General features: G+C 52.1%; 1 protein-coding gene across 2 annotated transcripts in view; it reads right to left on the bottom strand.

The window, feature by feature from the left end:
* TENT4A (terminal nucleotidyltransferase 4A) overlaps nucleotides 1-16,746 on the bottom strand; it is a 44,355-nt gene that overhangs the window by 18,064 nt on the left and 9,545 nt on the right. For both annotated transcript variants that reach the window (XM_081230793.1, XM_081230794.1), the window contains exon 2: nucleotides 83-206. In XM_081230793.1, coding sequence (XP_081086919.1) covers nucleotides 83-206 — 124 coding nt within the window. The remainder of the gene's footprint in view (nucleotides 1-82; nucleotides 207-16,746) is intronic.

Genomic DNA, 16,746 nt, shown 5'->3' with positions numbered 1-16,746 from the left:
CTGCACAGATGCACAGACACAGGCGGCCACGGGGCGCTGACATGAACGCGTAGCGACACAGAAGTGCAAAGGGTATACCCACATCAGCTGTCGGCCAAAGATCTTTAACCACAGTTTCGATCCTTTTCACCACCTCTCTTCTCATGGCTGCTTCTTCAGGACAAGGGGACATGAAGTTATAAAAGTCAATTATTTCCTCATGAAGTCTAGCGGACAAAAGAGAAACACACTAGGGTTACAATTAAACTTTACCACACTTCTTATTCTATTAGATCAGCATGACACTAAAACATATTTCTGGCCACTTAAAACCCAGTTTCTTGTTTCCTCTGAAAGTATATAATGAAGTGAACACTCCGTGGGGGATGAAACTCCACGGCACGGTTTAGCACCAGGGTAACAGGAGCGAATCTGTTGATATAAATATCAACACTTTCAACTGGCATTTAAAGGCTTATTCAAAAGAAACATTTCAGGGACTTTCCATGAACGAAGTGAGAGAACTCCATCCGTGAAAGATGGAGGGTGATCCCAACTGCGGCAGCGCAGGGAAACCCAGTGGGTTTCTCACCCTGTCCGGGCTGTGCTCTTCACCCACGGGCACCCTCACTAAAGGGTCTGAGACAGGTCAGGCCAGGAAGACACGTGTCCTCGGGAGCCTGGCGGCCCCAACTCTCAACAGCCAAGTCTGCCTGGCCCACCAGCGGACAACACCCTAGACCCAGCACCCAGGGCTCACGACCACGTCGCTCGGGCAGAAAGCCCCACTCAACTCAGCACTGGAGCATCCCCCCTCAAGATTCCCGCAAGGAGGCCAGCACCAAGGTGTGCAGGGACACGAGTCAGTTCGGCCCTCTCTCCCTCTTGGTCTTTCCTAACAAAGGTCTAAAACGCAATGGTTTCTGGAGAAAGGAGCGGGCTCCAAAAGCTGCCTCACACCCCTGCGCCAAGACCCACGTCTCTGCCAGTCCCTGGCGGGGGCAACGGGGAGTTAAGTCTCAGCCAAGGATCTGGGCCGCAGACCCAGGAAGGAAGGACAGGTCACCCTCGGTTACCTTTAGGGATTTGAAGACAGGCAAGCAAATAACCCGATCCTAGGAATTACGTCAAGTCAAATCTAGTCTTGACTTGAATAGATTCTAGACTTGAAGAATGGAATGCTTCCGTTCTAAGTTTGATTATTAGCATGGAAAAGAGAAGACAAAATGAAATTTGTTCAATAATAGTATCATGTTAGCTCAACAGCTAGCAAGACAGTGCACCCGACAGCAGACAACACTTAACAGGACCTTCCAGTACCAAGCGACAAAGGTGAGGTCAGGATGTCGAACATCTCACCTTCCCTCGGCTCTTGTTTAAGGCCAAGCTCACTCTCTCACCCTCAGGACTGCCACCCCCACCACTCACTTGAAGTGACCATCCTGACACTCAGTTTAAAAGCTACTTGAAGCCGCTGACAGCACACATGGGACACACACGGGAAATAAACGCTCGACACGCTTGTTCACGGTGCGTCTGCAAGGTCAGTGAGGCCATTGCTGGTTGGAGCCCTGACGTTATCACGTTTAATTTTTTTTTTTTAAATCACGCAAAACTTCACCCCAAGCATGCTGCTGATTCAGCCATGAGTCCCGTTTTTAGTAAACCCAAGAAGGTAGAAAGTCATGCAACATTAAAATGCAGTAATTTTTCCAAAATATCTACCCAACTCCACGATTTATCAGGTAGAGCTTCTAACATCTCAACAACTACCCAGCGCCAACTACACCCTAAGCCTTTAACTGCATCTCTTCCAGCAGCTCAGCAGGCACGGCACGTCAGCGGCGTGGCCCGTGGTTCCCGGCGCTCGGCAATGTCGTCAGCAGGACCCGATGTGTCATGTTAGGGACCACACCGGGGACCTCCCCCTGTTAACAAGTGACAGTAACGCTGTCACCGGGCAGCTGTCAGGAGACAGCACAGGGCTCCTCGGGGCAACAGCATGTGCCACCGGACCAGCCGTCACCTCGCCGGGAAGTCAGTCCATCAAAGCACTAAGAGCACACGCTCTCCCGCAGCTCAGCGCTGCCCTGCTAACACCAGGAGGACAGAAGTGTAGAGACGTCGAATAAGGATATGGCCTAGAGCACCTAAGCACTGGCCCAGAGACACCGAAGAAGAACAGCAAACCTGGCGTGGCAAAACCCTAGCCACACCCCACAAATGTAACGCATTAAAGCACCTAGGAAACAGGCCATTCCCATCTGCCAAAATGTCACTGCCAGTCTGCGCCTGCAGGGTGGAGAGAACTGTCACGTGAAAGGGCAACAGGAAAAGTCGCCCGTCAGCTTCCCAGGAGGCACGGACACCGCCCAGTGTGACAGTGTCAGTCTGGTCAGATGTCTGTTGACTTGCCTGTCCCAGAGAAGGGCGCCCCTTCTCTGGGACAGGCGAGCACGCCTCCCCTCCCGACTCAGGAGAGATGAGTAACGAGGCCGAGGCGGGCCCACATCCCAGAGCGGAGCGCCTGCCAGCAGGGCACACGCCTCCTGATTTCAGCGTTGGGCTCCACCAAGAAGATACGCTAATGAAACGCCTACCTGAAATTTGTATTAAACTGCATCTAAAAATTAGCAACGGCTGTAACAAATATATTAGGAAGAATATTTTTGCTTTGCCTTCTGGGAATGGAAGGGATCCTGCTGGCGGCCTGGTTGGACAGGGCGGCTCTGGCCCAGCCCCTGCAGGCTCTTCCTCGAGGCAAGCAGGGACCACCGGCGAGGCACTGCGTGACCGCTGGGGCCGCCTGAGGACCGCGTGGCTCTGGAGGGTGATGCACCATCGGTGCAGCAGAAAAGACACGAGAAGGTCTAACAAGCATCACGAGGCCCGGGCAGATTCAAAGAGCCCTGCCGCTGCCTTCTCCGGCTCAGGCTCTTGGTGGAAGGAACGCCGAGAGGAGAGAGGAAGCACCGAGGGCTGGGAAGGGTGGGGCAGCCCAACAGAGCCTGCAGGCGGGAGAAGCAGCGCCCCGCCCTCCAGCCAGCGTGGTGACCACCGCAGCCAGCCGGGCTCTGTCCCGGGAAGGTGACCTCCAGGGGCCTGATCTCAGCGCCCAACAGCGCTCGCTCGGGTGAGCATTCAACCAGTATGTGTGGGATGAATCAAGTTTTGATAAAATGCGTATTTTGCTTATGACTTTGTCACTTAAGATCTACCTTCCCCGTACAATGTCATCAAAAATCAACATCCAAGAAATAGTTTACCCCTGTACCGGATAACTTGATTTGTTAGCAGAAATTACTTAAATGGCCAACTGTCCTTTTAAAAAAATGTAAACAGTGCTAAATGAAACAGCTGGGATTATTTATTCAGTACCACATTACGAGTAGTTTCATCGCTTTAAGAAACGACCTATGATGGTTAGGACAACACACATTCACACTAAGTGCCAGCGACCACGTGTGCAGCCATTGCTTCCGACACTGAACATACACACGCATTCGGTTCTCCAAAGTGCTTTGCTGAGTTATGTCTGTGAAAAGTTTTGATCTTTTCTACTTGAAAACGAGGACAGTTACTCTTCTCACATATCAGAACCTCAGAGGAATCTCACAGCTGACAAGCCGTCTACATAAAACCACACCCAAGTCTCCTCCATGACTCACAATTTAGTCACCGCATCTCCTAGAGCTCACGTGACCCCACTAGCTTTCAGTCTCCAAATCTTCCGAGGAAATTTCTATGCTATGGCCATCACGGAAAAATTCCTCCATCATGGGTCAGAGAGGTGGTATCTCAAAACCAGCAGGAACGATGATGGCCTGGAGGGCCCGGGCCACTTGAGACTCGGCCAGGGACCATCTGCTCTTGCGGATGCAGGTGACTGCAGGCCCCAGCAGAAGGCCCTGGGGAGACCTTCTCGGAGGGTTTCCTAAGGGGAGAGCTCCCATAGCCCTCTCCCCTTCCCCTTCCCTAGTCCCAGCGTGCTGGCCTGTGGCTGGCCTCCAGAACCATGATCCCCACAAGGCTGAGAAAGGCAGCAGAGGGAGAAGGTGGGCTGGTCCCCTGGGATCAGGGCACCATCAATCACTCTGTTACTTTCACTCTTTGTAGCCAAGCCTAATCCTGACACAGCAGCGGAAAAACAATGAAGTTAGCTTCCTGCCTTGTTCTACATTTGAAAACATAACACAGACGCAGAGTTAAATTACTAAATGAAAACATCAAATAGAAGTCAGGGGAAAAAAGCAAGGGAAATCATCAGCTATCCCGAACTTGAAGGAGGCCTTTCCAGACTTCCAACACAAAAATGACAATCACAACGCAAAGACTGGGAGGGTCAAATAATTACCAAGAAATTCTAACAAAAAACATGCGGAGTGTAAACAAATTAAAAAGCAAACGTCAAGTGCACATGTCAGAAGCAGGAAGGACTTGTTCAGAAAGACCAGGCCTCTCTCGGGCTGGACCTCACGCTCTGGGATCAGCTGACAACATATCTCAAGGCTAAAGAAAGGCATCCCTCGCTGAGCCCGGAACCCCACGCCTGGACACCTGGGCTCCAGACCCCCACACACACGCTTGCGGCAGGGCCGTGGGTCAGGACGGGGCACCGTCCGCCCACCGAGAAGAGCAAGGGGAGGCTCCGTGACAGACAGGTGACAGACACGCCCCGCGTGCATGTAACTCAGGAGAAGGTCTAAGAGGCCACGTGCCAAGGCGGCCGGGCTTCCTCCTGCAGGTGACGGATGAGCTGGTGAGAGTGGCCACCTCCTACTCTACATGCGGGCGCTGCTGGAATTCTGGGTTTTTACAAGAATGTACTCATCATATGTATAAATTTAAAAGTGAAAAGGAGAAAAGATGACACATTTTAGAGGGAAAACAACTGCCCGAGAGGATGCTCGTTACACCACTGGTTATATTTAACATTTGGAAACAACAAAACATTAAATACAACACAAAAAAAGTCAACTGTACTTCTAGATGACAAGATTACTTGTAATTTTTTAATTCTTTTTGCTTGTATTCATCTCCTAATTTTAACAGTGAATACTGATCGCTTAATTTAAAAAAAAAGAACATCAAGTCGGTCAGGCTTCTAAGCCCTGACGTCACTCTGCCCATCCCGCCCCCAAACAGCAGCGAGGTTTCCAAGGCCCTCGGTGTACCCGGTGCCGGCACCTCTGCCAGGCCCTAAAATCCATGTGGAGTGGGGAGGCACAGGCTGCGGACAGGACTCCTGTGATGGCACAACGTTCTGCAAGCGGCTACCGGGCACCTGAGGCGTGGCTGCTGCGACTGAGGGCCTCAGGTTGCAGCCTCACTTAATTCAGTCCCAAGAGCCACGTGGGGCTCGTGGCTGCAGCCCGGCTGCCACTCCCTGGGCTCCACCCCGACGGCCGAGCAACGCTACGCTCAACACAGGCAGAGCAGGCGGCCCCAGGACCGCACGTCCTCTCGGGGACCCTCCCTCCTTCCGTCCCGTGAGACACCACCGTCCAGGAATGAGGGGCGGCTCCCCCAGGGGGCACGGGCCTCGCATGGGGGCCTGGGGAGAGCGCACCCTGCCCACACACCGTCCAACGGGAGACAAGGGATAAAAACACACCCTGGTCCTGGGGCTCTCAAGGGTTCTCTAAGTAAACGTTTTAGAATCTTAGGGCTAAATGTGGACAAATAAGAGCCATGTCTGTCAAAAGTAAGCATTATAGTTCTTGATAGAATTTAAACACATACTCACTGCTCCATTTACGAAACTAGGATTTAAGAGCCCGACAAGATGTTAGTGACAATGCTGCCTGATTAGCGCATTTTCCAAAGTAACTGATGTAATTGTGGAATTGAGCAAGGCTATTCTTTCGCCATCACGAAAACGTACTCTTTTTTCCTTAACATTTCAACATGTCTAAAATTGGGATGCATCTTTCAATCAATGGCTGAGCATCAAATCAATGCAAAACTAAATATTTTTCTTTCTTCATGGTACATTTCATAACAGTGCATATCTCTTTAGGTTGGATGATCTGGAGGAAGTTGTCTAGATGAAGTTTACATTGGGCTGGCCAGAAAGTTCGCTCGGTGAATGAATATGTTGTTCAATAAAGTTCTTGGTGAAAATAAAGAAGGCGTCTCTTGTTTTTACTTAAAACCGAACGAACTTTTTGGCCAACCCAATATTTCTGCCCCGCCAAAAAAAGACAACTTCGAATGGGTTGGGTTTTTGCAAGTAGTAGCACCTCAAATCCAAAGAAATATGGGAATCAGAAGCTGACCACAAGGCATCTTGTGGGGAGAGGGCAGCAAGAGCAACAGAGAGGATCCACTGGCATGTGAGGCCCGTGCGGCCACTTTGCAGCCACGAGGCCGAGAACGAACTCTGGAAACCTCTGCACAACACAGCCCTCATCCTAAGCTGAGGACCCGAGGGCCCACGCCACCATGGGCCCTAAAGGGATGCGGCCGGCAAGGAGCAGCGCTCTGGATGACTTTGTGTGGTGGCGGCTTGAGCCTCCTAAGTGGTCTCATCAGGTGGCACACGGGGGGAAAGGTCTGCTGTCTGGGTGCAAAAGGAACCCTGCAGGTGGTGGAGGCAGGAAAGCGCAGCATGCCTGATGCCTTGTCTCTGCGCAGTGGATTCTGAGACACTCTAGCCTTGGCTACTGGCCCATACAGACCACACGCAACTCTGAGAGTCAATCTGGAAGAATCTCAAATTGATACAACGCAGTGGAGCAAGCCCTGAACCGATTCACTTCCTGGCTACTTTAAGAAAGATGAAAATAGTGAGACCAGAGTTTTCAGTGCATTTTAGTCTTCATCGTGAAACTACTGGAAAACAAACTTCTGAACGTTATTAACAAGCATGCTTTTAATCTAGATATTAGAAAATAAAGTTCACTGCAAAATGAAAAAAGACATTTCTCATTTACAATAGCACTCTTGTAAGAGGCCAAACCCACTCAAAAGGTAATGACTGACTTTTCCATTTTTAGTACGTGTCCCAAGTTAATTTTTGCTTTTGGTCCCAACTTATCAAGATCAGCAATGTTTCCGTATCTATCTCAGCAGCTGGTATACGGTTGCTGTGAACATTTATGAAATCCAACTCAATGAGCTTTTTTAAAGAGCAAAAGTTAGATTATTAAGTTAGAGAACCAAACTGTCTAATTTCATAGCTAATAAAGCTATTCATGAAAAGAGATGACCCACTTCAGGAGGATGACTCTGTCTAAATCAGAACCGAAGCCGGGGAAGGCCGGCTGGTCCTGAGGGGGGCGCCCGCCGCCGGCTTTTCCCTGCCTCCTCGCCTGAGAGCCTCGGTGTCCAGCCCCAGCTGCTCCCTCTCCCACTGCCAGCCCAGCGCCACCTGCAGGTTGTTCCACGATGACGTCTCTGTACGCAAACAAGGACAGGCAGATGCACTACAGCAGGTGAGAGACACGATGACACAAGGGGCCAGAAGCGAGGACAGTGAAGTACATTTAAAATAAAACAGTGTGGACAGTAAAGGGGCAAAGCTAACAGGCCAAGCAGTTACTGATGCGGGTCTGCAAGGGGGAGGCACAGAGGGTTGCCTGTTCCCCTAGATCTGAAATCCCCGCAGCTTTTTCTAAGGAAAGCCATGGTCAGAGGTCAGATTTCATTCACTGCTTTAAGGAACAAAGAGCCGGATGAATGAACGCAGCCTCCTCCAACATGGTCACGAGACGGGTCGGCTCCCAGTCCTGCAGGTAAGAGCTGCGCTCTCAGGTATTAACTCATCCAACTCTCCCGGCCCACAGTCCCCAGGGCCCCGCCCTATGGCTGCCCTGAGTCACGCCTCCCTTCCACACCCTCCAGGAACCTGCTCAACTCCAAGTGCTTGTGGAAAACCAGGCTTTTTGATTACAATGTAAAATGCCACAGAAAACACTAGAAACTCACTTCAACTGTTAATTTATTCTCTCCCTCTCCCACTCCTTCCAAGCCTTCTTAAAACCCTCAAAAGCCTTGAAAAGCCAGCGGTTTCTCAGAAGCTGGAGCTCCCTCCCCTCAGCTCCACAGTGCTCACTGTCTGCGTTTTTGCCAAAAGCAACGGCTTGGGGAAAGTATTTGGAGTTACAACTACTGGAGTTTTACGGTAGATTTTCAAGCCCGCGTGGATGCACTTACACTAAGATGCCGGAGTCCCAGCGCCCCCGCAGCCCAGGCGGCCCGAGTTAGCAGCTGCCTCTCCACCAGCTGCAAAGAAGGGCTCTGCTGGGCAGCGACCAGTGAGACCTGCAGTGAGTGACTGAATTACTTCTATTTTGGGGATGGACGATCCTTTTTTTTTTTTTTTTTTGCAGTACGCAGGCCTCTCACTGCTGTGGCCTCTCCCGTTGCGCAGCACAGGCTCCGGTCGTGCAGGCTCTGCGGCCATGGCTCAGGGGCCCAGCTGCTCCGCGGCATGTGGGATCTTCCCGGACCGAGGCACGAACCCGCGTCCCCTGCATCGGCAGGCGGACTCTCAACCACTGCGCCACCAGGGAAGCCCGGATGATCCTTTTTAAAACTCCCATTTCCTGACACAGTTAATGAGCTAATTATAAATCATTTTATTTATTTTTAATGATGTTACAGGCCAATTAATGTCTGTACCACTATTTAGAAAGTCTCGAATCAGACCTTCGAAGGTTGTTTATAATCCAAGCTCAAAAGTGTGAGGAAGCTGACTGAAACTGCAAAGCAGAAAGCCTGTGTGTTTCCAGAGCGTTCCTTCCCGTCGCTGAGCCAGCGCCCCCATCAGCCTGCCCGCGGGGTCTGCACCCCGGCCTCTCTCCACTCCTGCAGCGCCCCACCTGTGCACAGCTCCTCTAGAGGGAGAGAGCCTCTAAAGAGCCTCTAAAATGTTAATGGCAGAGGGAGGCCCTAGGAGAAGCTGCTGCACAGGGAGGGGCCTGAGAGCTGAGTGACAGACAGGAGGCTGCAGCGGGAGCCAGGAGCCGGGCTGGGGGCACTGCTGCTCCGGGCCCAGGCCACGGTCAGCCCAGGAAAGAAAGGGCTCCGACCAACAAAAGAGCCAGGACAGCTGGAGCAACCTAGAGGGAAGCACCCCACTAACGCGGCACGTCCTCAAGCCATCATGGGCAAGAACGACCAGTGGGCCTCAGCCCCCCAACACTGGTGTCCTATGGAACCCACAGTGCACTCCAGGACCCCCAGTCTGGAGGAGCTCATAGCCGGGAGGGCCGCCGGGGCAGGGGGTGCCAAGAAGGCACTCAGCTGGGCCCCGTGCACTGCTTCAAGCCACCGGCCACGCAGCCTCGCCGGGAAGCCACAGAACAGACCCCCACAGGCCACGGTGCTTGGAGGGAACCGCCAAGTCTGAAAGCAGGATGGCCCGGCCTTGCTCGCTAGCTCAAGTAGCTGGATCATTTTTGAGATGAAAACAGCTATATCCTCTGTCGTAATTTCCAGAGATGCTCACCCTCGTGAAGGTGAGCTGGATAATCTTTTGGGAAGCAGTGTGTGTAAGAGCCTGAAAGGATGACAACCCTAAGATACTACACAATACCATCCATATTACCAGCATTTTCGTTAGTCTCCCAAATAGTCCTTGAGGCAAGTATTATTCAATATTTTCCCCATTTTACAGATTTTAAGAAAACTATTCATTAGACAGATGGTAAATGGCCCAAGATTCCACGACCAGGACTCAAACCCAGAGCTGTGCAGCTCTCGATCTTGACGTTCAGCCACAGGGCTGTGAGGCCACACTCAGGAAGTGGCCCAACGTACAGAAACATGCAGAAATATGCACTATGGGCTGTTTACAAAAAGGGAAAAGTTGTAAACGTCTCTCCCTAGTTATTTAGGAAATAATATATATCAATTCCATCTTTAAAAATTGTTTAAAAGAGCTTTTAAGACAGGAGGAATCACTGATCTAGAGTTAGATTTAAACAAACATACAAAAATGACACATTTAAAGTAGCATTAAAAATAAGAGAGACGGGCTTCCCTGGTGGCGCAGTGGTTAAGAGTCCGCCTGCCGATGCAGGGGACACGGGTTCGTGCCCCGATCCCGGAAGATCCCACATGCCGCGGAGCGGCTGGGCCCGCGAGCCATGGCCGCGGAGCCTGTGTGTCCGGAGCCTGTGCTCCGCAACGGGAGAGGCCACAGCAGTGAGAGGCCCGCGTACAGCAAAAAAAAAAAAATAAGAGAGACGTATGCTCTGTTAAGAACAGGAGAGTGTTAACAACAGGAAAATTATGGTGGTTTCCTTTCTGTATTTTCCAAGTTTCTTCAATAAGTACTTTATTGCTTTTATAATCATAGCCAAGAAAAAGTGTCTTCATGTCAGCTTTACTGACACTGACTTCACTCCAAAGCTCAAAGGGCAGACATCGCTGTGCTTAAGTCTTCTTTGAGACTGGCTGCCTTCGGCCTTTACATTAAGGCCAAACCCGCGTGGGCTTTCCCTTTGGCTCGGCCCATGCCCGGCACCCTGGGGGCCAAGGGAACTACTCGTGTGACTCTGCTCAGCTCCAAGGTCCAGCAAGGCTAAAGGCCCCTTCACCCCTAAAGTTCTGGTTCTAGTGCCACCCCAAGTCACTGGTTTAGCATACAGCCCCCCCCACAAAAGACAGGGCTCCTGAAAAAGCTACCCTACAATCCCAGAAAAACCTCTGCAGATGGGGATGACTGAACCCAGAGACCTGTGAGGAAGAGGGTGTTCTCTCAAGTACCCCTACCCTCTCTGGCCACACCACACCAGGGACAGCTAACAGGCTTCCCCACTGTCCCAGCGCCCATCGACGGCACTGCTGTCAGAGAGTTGTGTTGAGTACGATTCTGAGGCTATATTCAGACTTAGAAACTTAAAATTCATTAGTGATACTATCCTACCAGTATTCTTAGTTTGATGATAAGTAACTGACACGTACCACCTGCCTGCTCTGTCCAGTCAGCGTATGACACACTTCACGAGGATGATCCTGAGAACCACCACCACCTCCCGTTTTACAGATGCTCAGAGGCTGGAAAACCAGCCTGAGCCTCACGTCTGGCGTGAAACGTCCTGGCACGAACCTCTCCAGTGTGCTCTGCTCACACTGCTCGAAGCGCTCCCGGGAGCCTCCACACCCCATCGGCTGCCCCTCCCATCTGCCTCCTGCAGACTTCCAGGGCCTCAGCTCCACTTCCAGGGCGCTACCGGCTCCCTCCCTGGCCCTGACCCCTCGGCGGTGACGCTAGGTGATGCAAGACGTGCGCAGCCTCTCCCCGAGACACTGTCCTGGCGGGACAAGTCGTCCCCACGACCCTCAGGACAGGAAAGCCCATGTGTGTAACGCGCCTGAGGGAGGACATGTCGATCACCTTCCACGTCACCAAGAGTGGCCAAGCACTCGTTAAGCCTGCGTCCAGTACCGTGCGGCCTGCAGATGTGACCAGAGTGGGCGCTCGTCACCGCCAGGCGCCAGTGCGCGTGGCCACACGAAAGCCAGGTCTCCCCGCACGCCCGAGTGTCAGCATATCTGAGCGTCTGCTGTAATTAAAGCTACTTAACTTCCCTGTATCCAATATTTGCATATATATCAAAGTTTGATCTACAGTATCAGAAAAATAAAAACATAACTTTTAATTATCAAATGTTTACTTTTCATTCAATCAGCAGGAATGTCTCCATCCAGTGTAAAGGAGGCCGTAAATCACCTGTACCAATTCTGCTCAGCATGAACTAGGCGTGTCTACCTCTTCAAGTCTCAGGAGACAGGCTCCAGGGTTCTGGCTCAAGATGACAGGAAGAACACACATCAACCTCCCAAGACCCCACCATGATGACCAGAAAAAAATGTTAAGAAAAAGGACAACACAACAGCGCTGGAAAACTAGCAAAAATAGAAAGGCAGGAGGAAGGGAGGGCCAAGCACAGAACTTAACAGATCCAAAGGTTTCAGTCAATACTGAAGGACAGAAAGCAGACTCAAGTCATCACTGTACAGTCATTTACTGCCAACCCACGACGGAGCAGGTGCTGCTCTGACACAGGCTACAGAGGGAGCAAGACAAAATTGGTAAGGCCCTCGTGCTCGCTGAGTTAGGTCAGGGGCACGGAGAAGGGAGCTAAGTCAATAACCAAAATCAACCCCGAGTATAAGCACACTATGCAGAGATTCCAAATGGGGGCCACGGCTGTCTTGACGGCTACTTTATATCGTATGGTCAGGGACAGCCTCCCAAAGAGCTGATACTGGAGCCAAGACGGAAGGGCAAGCAGCAGCCAGATGTGCAAAGATCAGGGGATGCACCTGGAGGCCCTGAGAGGAAGTCAGCGGGGCCTAAAGGACAGGGGGAGCCTCAGTCTGACACACCAGCACTGAGGGTCTTCTGTTCCCTGGGCTGACTTCAGAGCAGACGACACCAGGCTTCTGAGGACCCCGAGGCCATGAAAGGACTGGGCCAGATGAGCTGGGCCCTAAGAGGCTGAACTAATTCAGGGAACAGACTTCAGGCCCCCAACACGGTGGCCCACGGACTCGCCCCAAGACTCGACTCTCCACCTGGGGGCCGACGGGTCCCAGAAGGTCGGCCAAAGACGCAGCAGCCTCTCAAACCTGCAGCCTGGCCTGAGAGGGAAAGTTCTAGGGGATGTCGGAGGGCTCAGAACACCCTCAGGTTGCATCAGCAGAGATGGCAACCCATGAATGTGGCACAGCAAACAAAGAGGAAGAGAAAGGGGCCCAGAACATCATGAGGACAAGGACCCCAGTGTGGGAGGAGACGCCAGCCGGGATGAGGAAAACCCACGCCCACGCTTCGTGCTACAGAAAACCTCGGTGAGAACGTGGCCGTAAACACAGGGTGAAAAGAGGGCAAGGAGCTGCAGGAGAGGACAGGGAAGCCGCTGTGCCAACACCTGAGAAGGGCCCGTTTAAGGAAGACGGACAGAGACGAAAAGAGAGTCAAGCCGTCCACGTGGAAAAGGTGGAAGATGAAACCAGGGCCGCGCCGAAGGCCCGACAGGGGACCTGCCCCTAAAGTCAAGGCAGAGCCCGGCCTGCGGTGGAAGGGCAGTTGCGGTCCAGGAAGGGCTGATGCAGGGCCCACGCTGCAGGAAGGACCAGGTGAGGACAAGAGGGAGGCGCGGCCAGGTGGGCATCCGGAAGAAACCACGTCCCTGAAGCGGGATCAGTCTCGCCCCAGATCTCTGACAGCATTCGCAGCTAGAGACGTCGGGGAGCGTGCCAAGGCCGTGAAGCGGGGGCCCTGTTCTCCAGGCACCCGGCGGGCTTCGGGGAACGCGGAGCTCATGAGCCCTCCTGTACAAACTCGACTCTCGACACGCAGCACAGACGGAACGCAGCAGAGCCGCGTGGACACGTGGGGCGGGCTGTGGGCTACCAGGCCAGGCTGGTCAGAGTGGAGTGAAGGCCGTGCACAGAGCCCATCCCGCAGGGGGGCCGGGCAGCACGGCCCCCGGAGCCCTGCCGAAGATGTCCATCATAACGTGGAAAGCTGCCGGCGTCCCGGTGAGAGCCTGGCGCACAGCATGAAGTCTATGCAAAGACAGAACCCAGACTAATCGACTGCAAACTGTAGTGTTCAGGGCCAAGGCAGGATGGCAGGATCCGCTACAAAACCCTGTGGGACCCTCAGCTGCTCTGGGCTTCAGTCTCATGTGAAACATGAGGATGCTGATGGCTCCCCCTCACGCGGCACTGTAGGAGGATTTAATGAATACAGACAAAGTATTGAGAGTGGGGTCTAGCACTCAGTAAGAGCTCAACAAACGGTAGTGATCATAACTGCAGAACAAAATACAAATGCCTAACTCATGGCGGCAGACAAACAACATAATGCAAATCAGGAGCTGGGAGGCTACATAAAGGGTTGTCTTAGTCTGCTTGGGCTGCTGTAAAGGGATACCAGAGACTGGGCGCCTTAAACAACAGACATTTATGTCTCACAGTTCTGGAGGCTGGAAGTTCAAGATCCAGGAGCCAGCAAGGCCGGGTTATGGGGAGGGCCCTCTTCCTGGCTCGCAGACTGCCGACTTCTCAATGTGCCCTCACATGATGGAGAGAGAACGAGTGAACTCTCTGGTCTTTCTCATAAGGGCACTAATCCCATGATGAGGCCCCACCCATGACCTCATCTAAACCCATCACCTCCCAAAGGCCGCACCTCCTAATGCCACCACATTGTGGCTTCAACCTATGATCTGAGCGGAGACAACTCAGTCTATAGCAAGGGCTAACGTCGCTAACCTACGTGGTAGCAGACAACCTGAAGTGATTTCATTAAAACTTTAACTTTTCTCTGCACTTAGCCACATAAGGTTTTTAACCTTCTTTATATTCTTAGTCTCAGCAACATCTCTTAGAAACTATTATTTTTTTTTGAAGTTGAACATTACTTTCGCTTTCAAGCAAAATTAATAATTTAGTAAATCGTACCTAAGGAGAACATAAGTTGTAATAGAAGTATTTCTGTTGATCAATGCATGTGTCCATCCATACGGGGCTTAGAGAGATGTCTACAATGGCAGTCACCTAATGGGTCCGTGGTTATTTCTGGGTGGTGGGGTTGAGTGATTTTTAAAGCTTTCTGCTTTTTACCAAAAAATACACACAAATCTGTTTTATAAAACCAATATCATTATTTAAAAATCAGCATAAAGCACAGTCCAAATCAGTCTCTCATTTTAAAGCAACGAGCAAACAGAACCATAGAGGCACGGTGTCACGCACAGCCGTGCTGTCACCGGTTCTTAAAGGAGCCACTGGAGAGCCGCAGGGTGACAGACCAGGGCCTGCTGCTGGCTCTGCAGGAAGCTACTCAGATTCCTCTTGGGTCCATCTGCGGGGTGCCCAAGAGATGTACAGGGATGGGGCGGAGCTTCATGATGTCGCCTGCTACCCCTCCTGAGAAGCCGGTAGTCATTTCTCTTGACCTAGAGACTCTGGAACTCAACGTAAGCAAGTGTTTTCTTCCTATTGTTATTCCTCTTTGGACAATCCCCTCTTTGCGCCGAGGGTCCAGCAGTTAAGAGGACGGGCTGTGCCATCAGACTGCCTGGGCTCCCATGCCAGCTCCGCACCTATGGGCAGTGTGAGCCTCACGCCCTCTCCTACACCACCCTCTCCTACACAGTAAGGAGACAAGAACCTCTCCCTCTCCTGCGAGGGGCGAGGGCTCAGTAGGGCCAGTGACAATTAAACACCATGACAAGTACTGAGGACCACTCCCCTGATGGGAGCAAAGGAAAAGCTGAAGCATCCAGCTGCTACGGAAGGCTCCGGAACACTGAGCCGTCTTCCCAGCCCAGCTTTTTACTTACTTCCTATGGGCTTACTCGGATCCTAAGAGGCCCTTTTTACTCTTACCAATTGTGCAAGCTTCCCTTCCTTCCAGGCCTTAGCCTGTGACAATTCTCACAGGTCCCCATTCTTTGGAATTTGGTCTCAGCTCTATACTCTTATTTCTATCCATCATATCGTACTTAGGTTTTGTCCGTCTGTCTCTTGTGAGGCGGTCTTCGAGAGACACACCGGCTCTTTAGACAGACTCCTCACCCACGTTTTTACAGGAGCTAACTTGCAACAATACTTCAGAATTTCTCTGCATTTCACAAGCCATGCAAGGTACCCTCTTTTCTATTTCAGTCATTTCAGAGTTACACTTCAATTTTTTGATCTGTTTGCTTACGTTTAGAAAAGATGCCAGTAACCAAAATCCTCCTTACTGCGTGGCGCTAAGCACCCCCCCCCCGCCCCCGCCAGTTCACCAAGTTCCTGCTTCTGGCTCTTTCTCTGGGGGCACCAACCCCTTCCTGGGAGGCAGCACTGAACACAGGGGCTTTCTTGTCAAGCAGGCCCGCGCTGAGGCGCCCGTTCTTTTATCTTCTAGGTGCACCCTGGGCGAGATGCTTCTTCATCTACCAAGACTTAAAACTACTTACTGTCCGGGGGAATTGGGAGAAAGCAGGATCTGCAGCAAAGGCAGCGCCTGACACCAAGGAGGCCGTCGGCAAACGCTCGCCGGTCCTGTTTCTCGGCCTTTCCACTGTCTTCCAGAAAAACACAAGCCAAGGATTCATCAAATGCTTCGTTTTTCAGACAGTGTAACTTCTAAGAATAACCCAGATGGCAGGAGCCCGGCTGCCTCCACCACGACTGCCCCCAGGCAGCTGCGGACGTCTGGGGGAAGCAGGAACTCCTTGTACTACAGCAGCAGGATGGGCTTCCGGTCCCCGGGGGGGGGCCTCCCCCAGCGCTGCCCCACCCATCTCCCGTATCTCTGTCATTGGTCATCTGACCGGCAAAGTCCTTAAGGGAGGACCTGGGCCCCCTCCCCCAGTCTGCTCTCTCTAGGAAGGCAGAAAAGCAAATGGCCCTCAGCAGACACACGGAAGCCAGGTCTGCAGAGCAAGCTGCTAGTTTCCATCCCCGCGTCTTGGGGACGGCTCCTTCGTTTCAGGAACTTCGTTTAAGCTCTTCCTTTAAGAACTGTTTGCAGCCGCCCAATGTCAGAGCTACACTGACATTTCCACATGCAGCAACTTTGGCCAGATCACATTAGCCTGTCTAGGCTTTGCTTTTCTGTCTCCAAAGCAAGAGAAAAACTACCCGTTTCATGGGCCTGCTCTGAGAACCAGGGAGGAACCTCGTGCAGAGAGCCGACCCCATCCATGCTGGAGTCCCTGTGCTCTGCTGCTGCTGCCCAAGGACACTGCCCGGTGGGAAGAGGCTGGATTATGTCATTAGCCCGTGTGCAGAGGTGCAGAGAACCACCAC

This window comes from Mesoplodon bidens (genome assembly GCF_964165515.1).
Source record: "Mesoplodon bidens genome assembly, chromosome: 4".
Taxonomy (NCBI): domain Eukaryota; kingdom Metazoa; phylum Chordata; class Mammalia; order Artiodactyla; family Ziphiidae; genus Mesoplodon; species Mesoplodon bidens.
The sequence above is the reverse complement of the archived record's forward strand: the minus strand, read 5'-3'. Positions and strand labels throughout refer to the sequence as shown.